This window comes from Limanda limanda, chromosome 11 (genome assembly GCF_963576545.1).
Source record: "Limanda limanda chromosome 11, fLimLim1.1, whole genome shotgun sequence".
Classification (NCBI taxonomy): Eukaryota; Metazoa; Chordata; class Actinopteri; order Pleuronectiformes; family Pleuronectidae; genus Limanda; species Limanda limanda.
This window is the reverse complement of record NC_083646.1, coordinates 4,143,367-4,161,990: the sequence shown is the minus strand read 5'-3', so window position 1 is coordinate 4,161,990 and position 18,624 is coordinate 4,143,367. Positions and strand designations below refer to the sequence as shown.

Genomic DNA, 18,624 nt, shown 5'->3' with positions numbered 1-18,624 from the left:
ATTGCGGTTTGATTGGAGTTGTTTGGAAAAGGCTCCAGCTGGCCCCTCCCTGCTCGGCTCTGATTGGCCAGCTGGAAGATACTGTTGAGCAATTTCCTGTCAAAATCAACACACAGGATTTCTCAAGCTGATAAATGCAGTAACATACCTGCTGTGGGTATGTGAGTGTTTATTTTTAGCGGTGTTTTGTGTGTACGTGTGTGTTTATTATACAACACTGGAACACAAATTATCTTGTTCTCCCTTGAAGTGGCGCTGATGAGTTCGTTTTTTAACAAACTTTAACAGACCGGTTTTATCGAGGGTCGTGCTTACGGGAAGTTGGCGATGCGAACGGCCACGGGCACGAAGGGAAGCTGGGCCGCCCACTTCAGAGTCACATCCTGGTAAACCAGCAGCATGTTGGTGTGGTTACCTAGCAACAGGTTGGTCATGCCCTCCGACACTGGAGGAGAGGAAGAGATAAAACGATTTGTTAGATAGAAGAACCAGAGCCAGTGCAAAGCATGCTTATGAAACTTGGTTCTTGATAAACAAACATTTACTTTACACAATAAAGCAAGGCAGAAAAGATGTGCACAGATATTTAAAAAAATATATACATCTTGAATTCTTTTCGTTGACTTTACTTTAGAATTTGTGAAATCCACGACTGAACAAGTACAAACTGAAGGAAACATTCCCTCCATGGCATTTACATAAAAATAAACTTTTCCATACTGAACAGCAGTTTTATGTACATAACATATAACAAAAACATTGAAGGACAATTAACTATTGAAATCTAGGAAAGGTGTATTTCCATGTGCCTGGTTTGAGGTTTGAACACGTTTCAGACGTTTATGCATTTAAGAGGTGAAACCATTATTATGATTATGTGCTAAAAAGGGACCAAAATGGATTATTCCAGTGAAATTTAAACTCGTAAAATTATAATGAGAATAAAGATTTCTTTGTGAGTGTAAACCCCCAGACGAGGTCTATAATCGTCTACGTGCTCGTTACTGGTTCTATACGATAGAAACCGAACTTCACAGCGATGATTGAACTTAGTCATTTATGGTCAGAAACCCGGCCTCAGTTTCATAGCAGCACAGATCCGAGGGTTTTGTCTATGATTTTTGGTTTTGGAAAACAGTGGCACATATTCACATATCCAAAACCCATGAAGCAGAAATAACAGGAATAACAAATTCCTGTGGTGGGCGGCGTTGCCCTTTAAGATGAGTGCAACTCTCCTGCAAAGACAGAAATCATCTCCCATCTGGTTTCTACGTAGATTTTATTCATGTAGATCGTTCAATTTGAGACAAGGTCAGTTTTTGAAGGTCGACATATGAAGTTACATATAAACCTCCTCCTGTGACTCATGCTTAGAAACATTAAATATAAATACTGGCGTTTTACTGCTTGTGTTTTTTCACACACACACACACAGACACACACGTCCAGTCGATCCCACCAATGGTGCACTTACCACCTAGAGAGATCTGAGGTGACGGCCACACGCAACACAAACACGCACACTTGAACACACAAGGCGTAATATAGTAGCAGCGGTCAGCAGGGTGGGACAGTGCAGGGGTCAAAATGACAGAGTGTGTGTTGGTGCCACATCAAAGCAAACGCACACCTTCCATCTCGGCATCAGCATTATAATTACAACCTAATTATAAAGGTCCGATCGGTGTTCAGGCCGAGCATCTCCACAACGTTTCACTCCCCTTTCCCTTCGCTGTCATCCCTACATCCTTCATCTCTTTCTCCTCTCTCCTCCTCAGCTCCATTTCTTATCTGATCCTGTCAGTGGTTCCTTCTCCTGTCGCCTCCTTTCTCATGTTCCTGTCTATTCTCACCTGCTTCTTCTAACCTGTTTTCTGTTTCTACCATCTGCACAAAGATGTAGATTCGCTGATGCTTTCCTCTGCTCCCCTCCATCTTGACTGAAGTAGGAGTCAAGTGCTGTAAATAAAGATGGACGACATGTCTCCACTTCCTCCCACTTTCCAGAAATATCCCGCTCGGATAAGAACGATGCCATATTTCGCCGAAAAAAAAACGTAAGAGTGAGACCATGTGAGAAAACAGCAGAAAATGTCCGGCAAAAATCCCGGCCAGCATGTGGACGTGTTGATGAAGTATCTAACGTGAAACTGGAAGAATAGAAATAACTGAGGATGAAGAAGAGAAGCCTTACACGTAGTTTTGCCGATAACAGAGATGAGCACTGAAGAATCCCTTGTATATCTTCAGCTGGACGTATATCTGAGGACAGTGAGTCCATGTGCCCTAATCTAAATGAATCTGTCACTCAACTGTCATGTGTCTGGAAGTTTGGGGCTCGTATAGTTTTATCTCCAAATGGAAGGGATCTCGCATCTTGTTGTGGTTTGAACGTGGGACCTGAACTCTGGCTGTACGGTTTCAGCTGAGCAGTGGAGCCAATAAAGTTTTGTGAGACAGAAAGGAACAGACAGACAGACGGAGGGAGGAGGACGAGGAGTTCGAGGGCAGCGTTCCAGCCGAGGCAGCTGTGAGGCCGAGGGCCAGGAGGAGAGAGTTAGGAAACAACTGGAGATCAGCGACGTCTGTGCTCGTCTGTAAGAACCAGTCTTAACTGAGGGCTGGGTGGCAGCTCTGACAGTCACTCACTCACTACCACAGTCTATGGTCGCTACGTGTTAGCCTCCTAACAAGAAGCTGAAGTGTGGACACAGACGATTGCAGCAGCAGCCAGATCCCAGGAGTCCGTCTGTCTTTCCACCATGTGGGAGCTTTTATGCGGTTTCGATTGTTGACAGCAATCATGTCCCAATAAAAGCTGCTTTTGTTGCACCAGCACATCATGTATTGAATTTATGGGCAATTTCCAAGAGTAGTTTAAATAATCGAATCGTGTCGAACACTTTGAAAATGCCGAGATATTTTAATTCTAAAATTGAAACCAGATATTGGTAGAACGCTCCCGGCTGTTTTCGCGATCCCTCCATCAATCCTCCCGTCTGGATCCGGCCTCCAGTCTATTCTTTACTTTCCTCACATCCCGTTTTCTCTTTCCATTCGTCAGCTCTCTGGTGTATTTCAGATCAAGTGCAACACTCAACAGAAATGCTTCTACGGTTCATTGCTGCATAAACCGAAACAGACAGAAACATTTTTTTGTAGGTAAAAAACGCTCATAAAAAGATTGTTTATTGCTTCACGTTTAATAAGTTTATGCCGAGAGTTTTCATCCTGCTTTAACGTGCAGCTGTATCTTGGTAATAACCTTTTATATCTTAGTTTCAAAGATTGAACAATAAAGCTTTTGTCTCTGGATGTCAGTGTAAATTAAATGAACAGAAACACAGATTGGGATTAGGTTGAAGCATTTCAGTTCTCTTGTCCAAAGATTAATCAGAAACACGTGTAAATAAAAGAGAAATAAAACTTTTCAAACAGAGATGATAAAACAGATTTTAGGATCCAGACAGGTTTTAAGAGAACATATAACAAAGTCTCTGAGTCATGTTGGTTGTGTATGAAACCACGACATCACCCAGAGCAGCTGAAACAACCCTGGTAGGCGTCGGTGGAGAAAAGATCTAATTCTAGCTCATTTAAATGTGGTTTCAAGGGCGGTGCGGGTTTATTCAGCCGCTGCACGATAACAAATAGGATGAGAAAGCAATTGTTAATCCACCATGATGTCACTGGAAGAGGAGGAGGAGGAGGAGGAGAGGAAGAAGACATACTGTATATGAAGAAGAAGTAAAGGAAGTAGATGAAGAAGAAGTAAAAGGAGAAGACATATAGAAGAAGACAAAGTAAAAAAACACAAAGCAGAAGATGGTAGGGAGAAGATGAAGAAGAGGGAGAAGAAGAGAAAGAAAATGAAGATGATGAAAAAGAAACAGACGCAGGAGAAGAGGAAGAAGAAGAATTTGATTCCATGTAAGCAAATGGGACGTGGACCAAACAAAAAAAATTTAAATTCAAATCAAATAGATTTTTCTCAAAAAGGGTTTCTGTCATTTTACACTGATCAAGTGTTCATGTTTCTGACAAGCTTGGTTTCAATAATTTATTCCAGATATTAAATGGGTTAACACATTGTGATTGGCAGCTGAAACTGGCTCGTGATTGGTCTGCATCTGTGAGACCTCGATGCCACAGCTCCGCCCCCCAATCGCTCCCACACACACTCCCAATGTGCAAGATGGCAGCATGTAAATCTGGGATATATATATTTATATATTTTTTTCATATAAGGGTTATGGAATTTTCTGTATTTTTTTAAGTGTACACCATAGAGTAACATTGAATCCTCCCGTTTCTTAGAAAACCCAAGGAGGCCCACAGCTTTGTATATCTCAGGTCTGTCATGCACATTAAAACGTCTGCCTTTATGAGGTTTTTCATTCATCTTGCACCATGTGTTTATGCACTACAGATTGTTCAGTAGTCTGCTCACTTGTGTTTTAACGTGTGTAGCAGGGCTGCTGCCGTTGTTCCATCACGTTCTGCCAAAGGCGGCTTCCTGCAGCGCCGCTCATGTGGCACCGGCCTCCGCGCAGGACGCTTTGTTTTGTGTATTTGTTCACTTGCTCTGAGGCGTTTGGTTGTGGCAGGTGCAGCGATGCGTGCTGAGGTTTGTGTTGCTGCCCTGCACTTGAAACCAGGGGGAACACATCTGAGCTTCACCACTGCTGCACTGGCTCAATTTGACGCTCACCCGCCCACAACACAGCTCTCAGTTCTAAGAGAGACATCATGTGTCCAAGTTCCTTCAGGAACATCAACAACTGCTCTTGCCCATTTCTATTTTAAATTTCAACCTATGGCATTTCCTGTTAAAACTACAAAATGCTGAGGGCAAAGATCAGAGTCTGTTTGTAATGATGGACGCCTTGGCAGCTCCGAAGTGAAGCTGAAGTTTCCCGATCGTGCCCTGGTTTAACCACAGCTTAACAATCGAGAAACTCAAATCACACATTAAACACAGTTAGCTGTTGCACTATGTCAACCCTGGTCTAGAAGTGTCGTGGTTTACCTGAGGCGTAAGGGAGGAAGCAGCTGGAGCTGAACTCCAGTTTCTTCATGAAGCGAATCTGTCCGTTGTCTCGGAGACAGTAGAGGTTCCTCTCACCCAGGACGAAGATCGATGAAGAGGAGTGGGAGAAGGAGGGCACGGAGAGGTCGAGGGCCTGTTCTCCCAGGACAAACGTCCAGTCAGGCTGGTAGACAGACACACACACACACACACACACACACACAGACACAGACACAGACACAGACACACACACACACACACACACACACACACACACACACACACACACACACACACACACACACACACACACATATATTAACACCACTGTTACACCACAGTGCCCTCATTTTTCCTCATTTAAAAAGACTAAACATAAACCATCACTATGAGCAACACATGTAATGTCTGTACACTCTTTATAGTATGTTAACCTAGTGAAAATATGTCTGTGAATCCTGGGTTTCATGGTTCTACTGCGTTTGTGCCAATGTGGGGAAGGTTTTGTTCAAGGTGAGGATCTGGAGGATTAAAAGGTTGTGTGGTCATAGCATTAAAATGCTGCTGTGAGGATGACATGGAATCTTCCAGTTGGTTTGATCCACGTATGAAAGAACATCCATGTGTAACTTTGACAGTAGGTTTTGAGAGTATCTCCGGCAGATGCTGTGTTTACGACTCACTGTCAACCTCTTGCCTCCGGTCTTCACCGGCTGGTCAGGATCCTGTCGAGTCTCCGCCTCCGTGGCCACGGACAGAGTCTCGTACCTGAGAGGGACACAAACATGTTTTTACACAAACTGTAGAATGTCTGTTTATTACAATCGGAATGCTTTCAGAGAAAAATCAAAGTTTAGACATCATATTTGACAGCCGAGGCTCCACCGAGCCTGCACAGACTTTACCTCAGTGGGTCAGTGTTACCACCTGGCACAGCTGGAAGTGAAAAGCCTTGCTCAAGAGCACCTTGCACTGCATAGACATGGTGCCTCTCATTCCAGTATTCCCATCACATATCCCACAGCCAGTCACAGAACTCCCATTAGTGACTCTCTGGTTACAGGTTTTGCTTCTTTAACCACCAGCCCAAGACCACAACAACATCCGCACTTCTCCTGAGAAACTTCATCTGCGAGGCCGAGGCAGAAATCCTCCTGCGTCTCATTCGTTTTCGATTAAATAAAGTTGAACACTGTGAAATGTTGGTTATTAAGTAAATCCGTGACTAGAGTCTTATATTCTCCTTCTCCTTTACTGCTTCTGTCAGGTCAGTCAACACGCCAGGAGGCCCGCCGCTCCCACCGAAGCTGTGGTCTATCAGTTTTAATCAGTGAGCAGTCGGCAAATTGCTAAGGATAAAGTGGTCAGACTGATCTGTGGTCAGTTGATTTTGGCGTCTTCAGCATCAGGAGTTTTCCAGTAAGCAGCTGGCAGAGGAAGCAGCTTGGCGGGAATCTATCCTTCAGCTCTAACACCTGGATGAACGGAGAGCTCCCGACCCGACCAAGCCCGACTCGGAACCGCAGACCAAACACCAAATAACCTCTGATTTATCCACTCAGGTTTTGTACACGTACCAATGAACATTAGGACCAGAAACCTGCCGTTAATCAAACCTGTCGTGTCTGAAATGGACCTTAAACCGTTAGGCCCGTAATCCAATATGTCTGCCGCTTACAGACTGGTGTTTCCACCTGTAATTCTTTTAATTCTGCAGGAAGTTTGAACTCAAATACCTGCAGAATTCCCACCAGTCTCAGTTCTAATTCGTATTTAACACGTATTAATAAATGTTTTCGTGCCAACGCACTGAATTTAGATGCTTAACGTTCAAAATATGTCACGAAAACATCAGCATGTGAGCATGTGTGCTTGTTTTCTGTTTTCTCAATCAGATGGTTTCTGTCATTTTAGCTTGTTTTTATCAGACTGATGTTTGTTCATGTGTAAATTTGGCTTTAAGTATCTGATGATATAGAAACAGGGTAAAAGGTCACGATTGACAGCTGAGACTGGCTCATGATTGGTCGAGAGTCGGCTCCATACCACGATCCCGACTGCACAGACTCAGACTTGTAACGGAAAAAGGTTGCAATTGAGATGAGTCATAATATTACGTGAATAAAATCGTATTTATATTCTTATTATTTACTTTTTCTGGGAAAGAAGAAATTGCAGAATGACCAGATTTAAAAGTGACGCTAATTCCCCTGAACATTGAGTATAAAACACAAAAATGGAAACGTTCTAAACTTTGAATTTTTGCATTACAACGCAGGATTTACAGTTTTGAACTCATCGGTACAGTAGCTCTGAGGCTCGGTGGGAACCGGCTGGCAGACTTGACGGGCGGCTCTATGGGTGAGCGCCAGTACAGAAACCTTTTCATCGCACCGTGACCGTTTCCTGGGCAAGAAAACGGACTGAAAAGTATATTAAACGTGTCAGAGCTGCTGAGCTTTCAGAGCAGGCACTGAACCGATCGACAGGCCAACTCCTGGATGGATGAGTGGATTAAATTCAGCCTAATGAAACTAAAACAACACCATAAAATAAACCATTCTTTCACAATGCTCAGGTTTTTCTGTTCCACCCCCTCGCTCAGATGTTTTACTAATGATGGGTTTGGAGGTAAGACGAGTGAATTAAAAAGTGTACATGCGTATGCAGCAGTGTGTGTGTGTGTGTGTGTGTGTGTGTGTGTGTGTGTGTGTGTGTGTGTGTGTGTGTGTGTGTGTGTGTGTGTGTGTGTGTGTGTGTGTGTGTGTGTGTGTGTGAGTGCGTGCGTGCAGATTTAAGTGTTACGGAAGATGGTTTAAAGAATTGCACAAAGCGTATATAAAAGAGAAAACTCATAAACCCCCAATATGATATATGATTATCCACCTACATGACTAATTTATTACGAGGCAGAACACACACACACACACACACACACACACAAACACACACACACACACACACACACACACACACACACACACACACACACACACACACACACACACACACACACACACACACACACACACACACACACACACACACACACAGCTACACAGCCAAGTACATGAACACACAATTGGCCGTTACATACTGCACTTTTGGGAACATTTTCTTTCTTTGGCATTTTTACATAATCTCAGTGTTATGCTGTGTTCTCTCACACATGGACAGAGGTAAGGCCAGAGTGTGTGTGTGTGTGTGTCTGTGTGTGTGTGTGCGTGCAGGCCATATCAGTCATCAGACACTGAGGTTGAGGAAACGTTCGTCTGATTTATATGAAAGTCGATCCCCCTGAAGAGGTCCACAAACAAATACACTCATTTACCTTCAGCACATACATCACACAAACATATACAGAGCGTACACACTTACACAAATTATACAAACACACACTACATGCATATACCCTCCCAGTGTCCATGGATAAACACAAACTAAAAATCTCAAAGCTGACGCCAACACACACACACACACACACACAGCGGATGAAATCAAGCTCTCATTCATCAGGGCAGGAGAAGGTCCAACAAGCTAAATAAACCGAGGGAGGCAGAACAGTTTGACCAGTCATCTGATATTAAATGTATAACAGTCAGTGAAGCCCTCACCCGTCATGTGAGATGTAACAGCCTGGAGGCCACAGCTCAGCAGCGGTCGGGGAACTAAGAGTTTCTCTGCACAAGAGCTTTTTGAAGATGTGAATCTGATCGGCTACAAGAGGAAGGGGATAATATTGGGCCTTTTATTGTATTTTGGTGAACTGCCTTTCGAAGTATTGTATTAATTTCTTAACACGATAGAATGTTTATATAAAGATGGACGACATATCTCCACTTCTTCATACTTTCCAGAAATGAAGCCAAAATATCCCAATACCCCAGATACGAACGCTGCCATTTTGTGTCGATGGCGTCATTTGCACCCGGAGTCTATTTATTTGTGTATCTACGTTTTCTTTATTTTGATCCATGTCCCGTCCATTACAGCCGTTGCATGTAGAAAACTGTATTTATGACTTTATCATGTGAGAACGTAAATGTCCTTCTCCAGAGAGCACCCAAGTGAAATATCTGGAAAGTGTCTTAGTGAGCCCACGAGAGAACAGAGAAGGATCATATGTGTTTCTCATGATCCTGCATCCTGCATGAAAACGTCTGTGTACTGCAGCCAGCCACCAGGGGGCGATCAGCCTATGCTCAGCTCAAAGCGTTGTAGTGTATGTGCAGGTGCTGTGTGTCTGCTGAGCTCCGTGTAATTTACTACAGTGAGAGATCTGCAGGGGCGTGTTTGAGTGTGAAGTCAGCGTTTCCACGGTGATATCTCGTCTGGAGAATCTCTTGATACTGTTGGGGGGGGGTGGGGGGGGGGGTGGCACACAGATAACAAACAGCTGTGTGAGAAAGCTACACACACACACTACACCCACGCACTCTGTGAGACTTCTAAAAGCTTGCCATGCCTCAGCCGGGGGGGGAACTGGGGAAGTGTGCGTGAGCTTAAATTAAAGTGAGGTACTTTCCGATCCAAAGCAGTGTGCGTGTGTGTGTGTCTGTGTGTGTGTGTGTGTGTGTGTGTGTGTGTGTGTCTGTGTCTGTTCGGGTCGATTCAGACGAGGGACAGAGCGAGAGCAGATGCCTCTAAGATGTTGGAGCTTTAGTCAGCGCTGCTCTAACCACGAGCAGCTGATCATAAAGACAGAGAACAACATGAGATAACCTCAGATCGCTTCAAAGCCGCTGCAGCCGACGGATTAGCATTTGCAAAGTGAAGTGTGCAAAGTCGGGCGATAGCCTTATCGCCACGGAAATTGTACGCCGGTGCAGTTTCAATCCTTTCCGGACTCGTACGAGGTCCCTGTGACCTTTGTGACCTTTGACCACTCAAATCGAATCAGTTTAAACCGGTCAAAATGTGAAGAAGCCCCCTGAAGACAGACCTTGAGATGTGATGTTCAAGAGGCACCGTGACCTTGACCTTAGATAAACCAAGATCTAATCAGTTAATCCACAGTTAGTCTAAGTGAAACGTTTGTGCCGTGTTTGAAAGGATTCCCCTCGAGGCACTTTCCAGATAATGCACTCACAAGACATAAAAAGGCTTTTGTGGGGTCACGATGAACATGACATTTTCACTGCACGTTCTAATCCGGTTATCCTCGGGTCCAAGTCGACATTTGTACCCAATTTGGAAAGGATTCCCTGGAGCCTGAGATATCACAAGGCAGAAGATGTGGTTGAACGTCGACCACCAAAATCTCATCAGTTCTTCGGTGAGTCCGAATGAAGGTTTGTACCAAATGTGAAGAAATTCCCTCAAGGTGTTCTTGAGATATTGTGTTCACAAGAACATAACCATAACACGTGCGTGCATTAAAACTTACTTGTAGCTCTCCAGCTGGCGGGCGGAGGACACGGTGAGGAAGCCGTCTGTCCTGCTGTTGTAGACCAGAGGACCGGGCAGCAGGAACCCGGGGAGGAACCTGCCGAAGGAGAAACTGTCCTGCTCGAAGAACATCAGCATCCCGTCCATGGACTGGACGCACAGGGAGTGGTGTCCTGGCGAGAGGAGGACAGAGGACATCTTCAACCTTTAGATCATCTCATATCACCTGAAGGTCACTGAGGCTGCTCCACAATGCTTCATGTGTCGTCCTCTCTCTGACAACAGGCCGTCAGCCCCATGATTCCACTCAGGTGCTGGATAAACAGGTCAGATGTCAGAGCAAATCACCTTAATGCAAACAGCACCGAGGTTTTTATTTAAACTTCGCTTTACCTGCATTCCTCAGCTTTCTTTCTGGGAGAGTGTATACAAGACAAATGCAATAACTCCAGCTGAAGTCCATAAAGTTTGGTTTCTTTAGGCAGCAAAAGCAATTTAATTTGGACCCACGGTTCAGATGTGTATAAGCAGCTGGCCAAGAAAGCACTGAGATGTTTGTGTTACACTCTTTGCTTTACGAGAGCCGTGACTCGGCAGTTTTACTCGGTTTTCTGTGTTGGTTTTTTAAATCCAGGTACCAGCGATTCCTGAATGACATTCATGGCTTCTGTTTCATTTCAGTCGTGAAGTCGTGTTGTGCTGCGAGCTGCGTTTCTCCCTCTGGCTGAATCTGATATCTCCATTAACACCTCCACACACACACCTGGCTCCGGGTGTGAGTGTGCAGCCATGTGTGTGTTTGTTAGGAAAAGCCTGATTTAGGGCACACTAAGCCCCAACGCACGGAAACACACATGAGGCCATAAAGCAGTGGGGCTGTGCGACCAGAGAACTATAATTAGGTCTCAATGTGCTATTAAAAGTCACACTGCCATCAACTAGAGGTCAGGGAGACAGCCACCTACAGCGCAACACACACACACACACACAGACACACACTCCACATCCATCACCGGGGATTTAGAAAGAAAAAGCCGCACTCTCCTACACACCTATCCTGTGTAAACAAGTGTGTGTGTTTGAGTGATGAGCGGAGTTCAGGGTGGCCATTAACACACTCAAGGACAACGTCTCTCACACCACACACGACACCCTGTGAGTGCAGGTGTGTGTAACACAATGTTGGATAATGAGCCATGGGCAGCTGTTGCATCATCTGAATGTGTGGTTGTGGTTGTGTGTGTGTGTGTGTGTGTGTGTGTGTGTCTCACAGGGATGGATTTACCCTCATGCTCAGTGTGTATTTCTGTCCAACTGTACCAGGTACAATGTGTTTCATTAACTCAAATGACTTGTCTCCAGTTATGAGTTTCTGCTGCCACACATTACAGAGTTCATGAAATTACTCTCAGCTGATTTACGTGGCCATAAACAGTAATTGGTCCTTAATGAGTCTTTGGTGATGGCCATGTGCCGTCAGGGCAGAAGCTAATGGGACATTACAGGTCAGCTGGACTGAAGCTAGTCCAGGTTTAAGTTGAAATCACAATGGTTCTGCTGGACTGGTCTGTAAAGAGCTATGAAGCGATTGCAGCAACATACATAATCAGAAAAGGTAGAATTATACTGTGTTGTCGTGGAGAAGGCACAAGTTGATTCTCGGGTTTCGTAACAAGTTTGCTGCAAAGAGCCAAGTCATTTTATAGATAGAATACAGATTAAAACAAGTTGTTACTCTAATAACTCTTATTATGTGCTTAACTGTGGGAAAGTGTTTCCTTTAATTCATTACAACAATTTTTAATTTGTCTACAGGTAAGTTTACAATACAACATGTACAGAGAAAACATTTAGTCTGATTCCTATTTTCCCTGTGACTACAACAGACCCACTTCTCTAAAGGAAACGATCATGACGTGTCCATGAACCACGAACAGCAAATCCAAACTGAGCACCGGAGGACCTGCAGGCCAGATTCAGTTCCACCAGTTGCTCTCCCTCAGAAAGTGAAGGACTGTGCAAACAGCGGGACACCTCAGGAGTGGACCCTCCTCCCAGATAAACACTTTTGTGGATTTGTCAGGTGTGTGGTGGTCGTTTCCCACCTTGAAAGACCCGAGCTCGGGGTCAAAACAACACGCACTCAGACGGCCTGACACGGCGCTGTATCATCAGTAATAAGAGGAGAGCTGCACGCTGAAAAATGAAAGCCAGGCTGCGCCATAATAGCAACTGTGCACGTGTAATTCCACACACCCACGCCCAGGTATAATGTGTCAAAGAGCCCAGTATGAGAGCAGCGGCTCAGAACCAGCGGAGGAAACAGGCCTGTATTAGCATCATTAATAAGACATGTTGAACAAGCACACGAGCGGCCAACAAAGCACAGAGGCTGGCCGCTAGTGCAGAGGGAAGGGCCTCGCCTCAGTGTGTGGGTCAGCAAGTGTGTGTGTGTGTGTGTGTGAGAGTGTGTGTGGTTGTGAGTGTGTGAGAGAGTGTGTGAGAGTGGAGGTACATGTGAGAGAGTGTGTGTGTGTTTGAGAGAGTGTGTGTAGTTGTGAGTGTGTGAGAGAGTGTGTGAGAGTGGAGGTACATGTGAGAGAGTGTGTGTGTGAGAGAGTGTGTGCAAATCTGTTTCGCGCATGAGTGTAAGTATATCTATATCTGACCAGAGAAAAGGCCAGTCCGTGTGGGTGTGTGTGTGTGTGTGTGTGTGTGTGTGTGTGTGTGTGTGTGTGTGTGTGTGTGTGTGTGTGTGTGTGTGTGTGTGTGTGTGTGTGTGTGTGTGTGTGTGTGTGTGTGGCCTGAATGTGACCCAAACCCGAAGGCAGCCCAGCTATTAGAGCTGTATTAGTACAGAGCTGCTATTACAGCGCCTACAGCACTGCTAAATGGCTGCTATTATAGAACCACACACACACACACACACACACACACACACACACACACTCACGTGTACGAGCAGACACAACTTGCAAAAACACTCCCACACACACACATACACACTCAAGGCTTTCCGAACCCAGATACACACTTTGGAGAGCAGAGTGCGGTCACACACTGTCCACTGGACAAACACACACACACACACACACACACACACACACACACACACACACACACACACACACACACACACACACACACACACACACACACACACACACACACACACACACACACACACACACACACACACACACACACACACACACACACACACACGGACATTCAGCTGTGACTCTGTAAACCAACAGATAAAATAACCCTCCAGTGTGTGAGCATGTGTTTCTTTGTGGATGAATATATTTCTGTAAATAAATGCTTTTGCATATTGTGTGTCTGCAAACCATTACGTGTGTGCAAGTGTGTGTGTGTCTGTGTCTGTGTGTGTGTCTGTGTGCTGCAGGCAATGAACCCCGAGATCAGCTCAATTTTGTGTGAGTGTGTGAAACAGCCTCACAGACTGAGACACGCTGGGATGATCCCAAACAACTAATCTGTCCTTAAACGTACTCATTAAAATACGTATTTAACTCAGGGTCGTTCAATGAAAACAAAAACAAAAGATCTACGACGCCGTGAAGCAGCGGCAAAACACATATGATGCAATTTAAAAGCTAGAAGTACACAAGTTAATAACATATATAAAGATTTGTTTTTGGACATTTTAATGAAGAATTACATACATATTATATGTTTAAAACCGGCAAGACGACTAAAACAACCTCTGTATCAACAACAGTCGTTCTTTACATGTTGCATTAATTCTGTCTTTTGACATATATTTTACAGTTTTTCTATTTGTAGCTGTTTTTTAATTTTCTCCTTCTACATGTGATTTACCTCAGTTAGGTGTAAAGCTGCATTTCTCTCCTGGTCTTGAGAAATTAAAATGTGGAGAAGATTTTTAAATAATGTTATGTGCAGTTTACAATGCAATTTATCCTGCTGAAGTGCCCTGGAGCAAGACACTGAACCCTGACCCGACCCAGAGAAGCCTGGACTGTATCTGAACCCTGAACCTCCTGGTGATGAGAGGAACCTGCTGGATAAACGAGGCTTTCCACACTGGAGCCTTCATGTAGAGAACAAGATTCAAGGGCCAGCACTGCCATCTAGTGGTGGTAGTAGGAGGGAGCAGGAGGAGAGGGAGAGGATGAGGAGAGGAGAGGAGGAAATGGAGGGATGAGGAGAGGAGAGGAGAGGGAAGGAGGTGCCACAGGGAGTGAAGAGGATACTTGGGTGGTTATAATGCGTTATATGCGGTTGTGCCAGGTCGCATGCGTGTCACTGACATTTGCATTAATTTATGTCAATTATGTCAAACCTGTAAGTAGTGTGTGTGTCTGTCTGTTTATTATAGGTGTGCATGTGTGTGTGTGTGTGTAAGAGAGTTGCCATGTCTCCACTGAACAGTACGGTATTAGCAGGGAACAGCACGTGGAAACACACACACTGTGCACGTGCTTTCATAACAGACGAGGGGATTGGTTCTACTGTGTCCACACTGTTCTATCTATCAATCAAACACACACACACACACACACACAGAAACAGACACACACCTTTACAATTCACCCTTCATGCCATGTTCTCTGCTTTAAAGGGGGTTCCCCGTGTGTGTCTGTCAGTGTGTCTCTGTGTGTGTGTGTGTGTGTGTTTTTGTTGGATGCTGACGACTCAAGGGCTTTCCCCTGCTTGGTTTTTCCGAAAGCCCAACTGACGAGCGAGCGAGCGAGCGAGAGAGAGAGAGAGAGAGAGAGAGAGCAGCTATATGACCTCTCGCTCTCCGTTTTCCATCCTCTCCTCCCTTTCAGACATTTATAGTTTTATGTATTTGTGCAGTGCAGCCAATTACCACCTTTGCCAAGACATGTGCACCGATGTTCACACATACACACACAAACACGCACACACACACACACACACACACGTACCTCTATGCTTGTGAGGACCCTCACTGACGTGTTTAAAACCACTGGGGTGTTAATGATCCCTGGTGCTCAGTTGTGTGTCTGTATTCTGGAGAAGTGATCAGGTAACAAGAAGCTCAACACACCTGTAGCTCCTCCGAAGGCGCCGTACGTCATGTTGCAGGCCGTTCTCTTCAGGTTGTGTTCATAGACCAGCTTCAACTGGTACTGGTCCCCGTGCTCCACGTTCCCTGCGGTGCCTGATCACACACACACACACACACACACACACACACAAAGTGAAACAGAATCACATAACACTAACTGTGGGGAGTTACAGGAACAAAAGGGAGAACATCATCAAGCTGCTGGTGAGTGTTTTACCTGACACGGAGTAGACGGACAGTTTCCTGGGATGGAGAACAGCCAGGTGAAGGAGCTCCGAACACCTGAAGAAGAAGAAGAAACTGTCACATGTCCATCATCAGGCAGCAGCAGCATCAGAAGCATCACCACCAACAATAGAGGTGTGGGTCAGTCAAATGTAGACATGACTCCAAATACGTTGTGTGTCGTTTATTTGAACGAAAACTAAAAGCAAGACGTGACGCTGAACAGAAAATATTGGAGTCCTTCTCCTGTCTTCCACCCCCTTGAGACAAGTGACAAAACCCAACCCCAATTACACACAAGTCACAATAACAAACAGGAAATTATATATAATCACTTCTGTGTGCTCTGGCATTAGCTTCCGAATCCCATGTCTGGCCCTATATGATAAATAAGCTTCTATTTAGTAGAGTAGTAAAGCCCACACCTCTTCCAAGGCTCTATCTCAATAAATCCCCTTAAATCAAATCTGCACCAAAATTGACCAGACTTCAAAATCCGTTCGGTTGTTTTTGTGTAATTTTGCTGAAAAACGATCGAACAATCAAAGGACAGAAAACATAATCAACTATTCGAGCGATAAATCCCAGACGTGTTGGTGTTCTCGTGTTTTCAGCTCGGTCGTATTTTAACTGAAACAGCTGCTGGAGTTTTTTGACCTTGGTTTTGGCTGAGGTGTAAATGATGGTCTCAGTGATGCTGATCCCAGATTTTCACTTATGTACTTCACCACAAACCCACATGTCCACTTTCCTGGACTCGGAGCAGATGCCGTCTTACAATCCTGCTACGACCGCTGGTGTAGTGTTTGTTGAGAGAAGAACAACGACTCAAGTCTGTGCTGAAACGAGACCTGTCACCATCTGCCCACCTCGTCGGCCCTGACAGTATTTACAACGTGCTTCTACATCCAGGCCGGATTCCAAACGCTCCACCACCTTCTGAAAAACGCTGCGCTGAGAAACCGCAGGTAACCCAACACGACGTCTTCCCAACAGACTGATTTAGATCGTTCTGCTACCAGCGGGATGACATGGGAGGCAAACCACCGGAGCTTTTCCCAGAAAGCTCACTTTCCGGGAGGTTCCTGTCCAGCAGCGGGGGGGGGGGGGGAAATGAGAGGTACAGTTGTGGGACCAATTGGCTCAAGGAAAACAGCGCCACCACCAGGGTTAGATGTTCAATTACCCATTCAGCTTAAGGGATAAGAGAAGGTGTGTTTGTATAAGTGTTGTGTATGAGAGAAGAATAATAACTCTGCTTATCAGACAGCTTCAGAATCACGATTTACTGTTTCACTGATTTAAAGTTTTGCAGTTTGGTTTCTTCAATGTTCACTTTGTAAAAATTGGATGATATTAGTTATGATTACCATCAGTATCGACGGTTTAAACTTTCCGAGCACAGGGTTCAGTGTGTTTCCTCTCGTGCAAAGATAATTATAAAGCAAGATGAATAAAATTGTCCAGTAAATAATCTGTCCCACGAGCCGGTCGCGGTCCCCACATCATTCCTCTTCCTCCCGCTGTCCTTCGTCTTCACCACTTTGAAATACTTTTTGCTGTGTGGGGGCAAAACAACTTGTTTTTACTGGAGGAATTTGCACATTTCACTTGACCTCGACTCGGAGGGGTCCGCTCTCGAGATCCAATTATGCAGCGCAGGGCCCTTGGGTTCTGACAGCTATGCTAGCCACTCAGCGGTTAGCCTGATACTATGAGCAGAACTATGTTTGGACCGCCGGGCGACTGATGGATCACGATAAATCTCCGGGCGGTTGAGAAACTCCCGACGTGGCGGTTTTGGACTCGCATGCAGAGCAGCAGAAAAAAGACATGTTAATGTGGTGGTAGGTTGCAGCAGGGAGGGTTTCTCTAGGAATGAGAAAGCGGTGTGATGAGTTATGAATGGGTGGTTCTGCCTGGCAGCTGAACGTAAGGCTCTATTATAAGTTATTACATGAATGCTTATAACTCACAGAAGGTCATGACATAGAGTTTCAGAGAGACCTGTGATTAATTCCTGGGCAGCGGCTCACATGTGAAACAGAGATATGGTCGTCAGGGTGGCCGGTGGAGCGGCTCTGTAATCTAAAGCTCACGGGTTTAATTCCTCCTCGCCAACGACGACCTCTGACCTTCTTGATACAACAAACCTCAATTCATGCGACGGTGATTTAAGTTAGCTCCCTGGCAGAAGACATTAGGCTAATGCTAATTGGGCCGACACATGTGAGGCCCAGCACGCAGGATGGCAGCCAATGGGGAAAGAGAGATTAGCAACTGCATCAGTGATCCTGGTGTTAGAGCAAAGATCGGAGATGATTGATTTATCAGGAGAGCCACCGCAGCACGGAAGCTAATAATAGAACCGATGGTTTCATTAGTGTCGACGTTAGAGCTCCAACAAAATGGAGATGCAATGAAAACATAACCTGCTTAGTAAAGGTATAAGGATTCCAAATCCATCAAACATCTACTACGAACCAGATTAAAATGAACTGGGTCCTGTTACCCACAATCCAGTGCATGAGTGAAGTAAACCTCCTCTCTAACCCCGTGGCGTCCCCGGCCCCGGCTGGTTTCAGATCTACTCACGAGACGAACTTGCCCACTTCCACCTGGATGATGGCGTTTTGCAGCTGGACCTCCAGGAGCTGGGCGTCGGCCTCACCTGCCTCGCTGGACTTACTGACATGAGGGAAGAAGATACGCAGCATTCCCATGTAGCTGCCCACCACCACTTTGTCTGCAAGGTTATAATCACAGAGGAAAGAAGGAGGTTATTACACCGGCTGCTCAGAGAAGAAGATCTCAATGAGCACACACAAGACTTATTCTTTATTTATATCAACACATATTTGACTAATTGCTAACTGCTGCTTCTTTTTGCTTTGCT

General features: G+C 45.1%; 1 protein-coding gene across 1 annotated transcript in view; it reads right to left on the bottom strand.

The window, feature by feature from the left end:
* Positions 1 to 18,624, bottom strand: part of bbs9 (Bardet-Biedl syndrome 9) — a 175,074-nt gene that overhangs the window by 155,233 nt on the left and 1,217 nt on the right. Inside the window, exons 2-8 of the mRNA XM_061081696.1 lie at positions 18,324 to 18,474; positions 15,721 to 15,785; positions 15,483 to 15,596; positions 10,419 to 10,593; positions 5,716 to 5,800; positions 5,033 to 5,216; positions 316 to 445 (exon numbers count right to left, since the gene is read on the bottom strand). Coding sequence (XP_060937679.1) covers positions 316 to 445; positions 5,033 to 5,216; positions 5,716 to 5,800; positions 10,419 to 10,593; positions 15,483 to 15,596; positions 15,721 to 15,785; positions 18,324 to 18,474 — 904 coding nt within the window. The remainder of the gene's footprint in view (positions 1 to 315; positions 446 to 5,032; positions 5,217 to 5,715; positions 5,801 to 10,418; positions 10,594 to 15,482; positions 15,597 to 15,720; positions 15,786 to 18,323; positions 18,475 to 18,624) is intronic.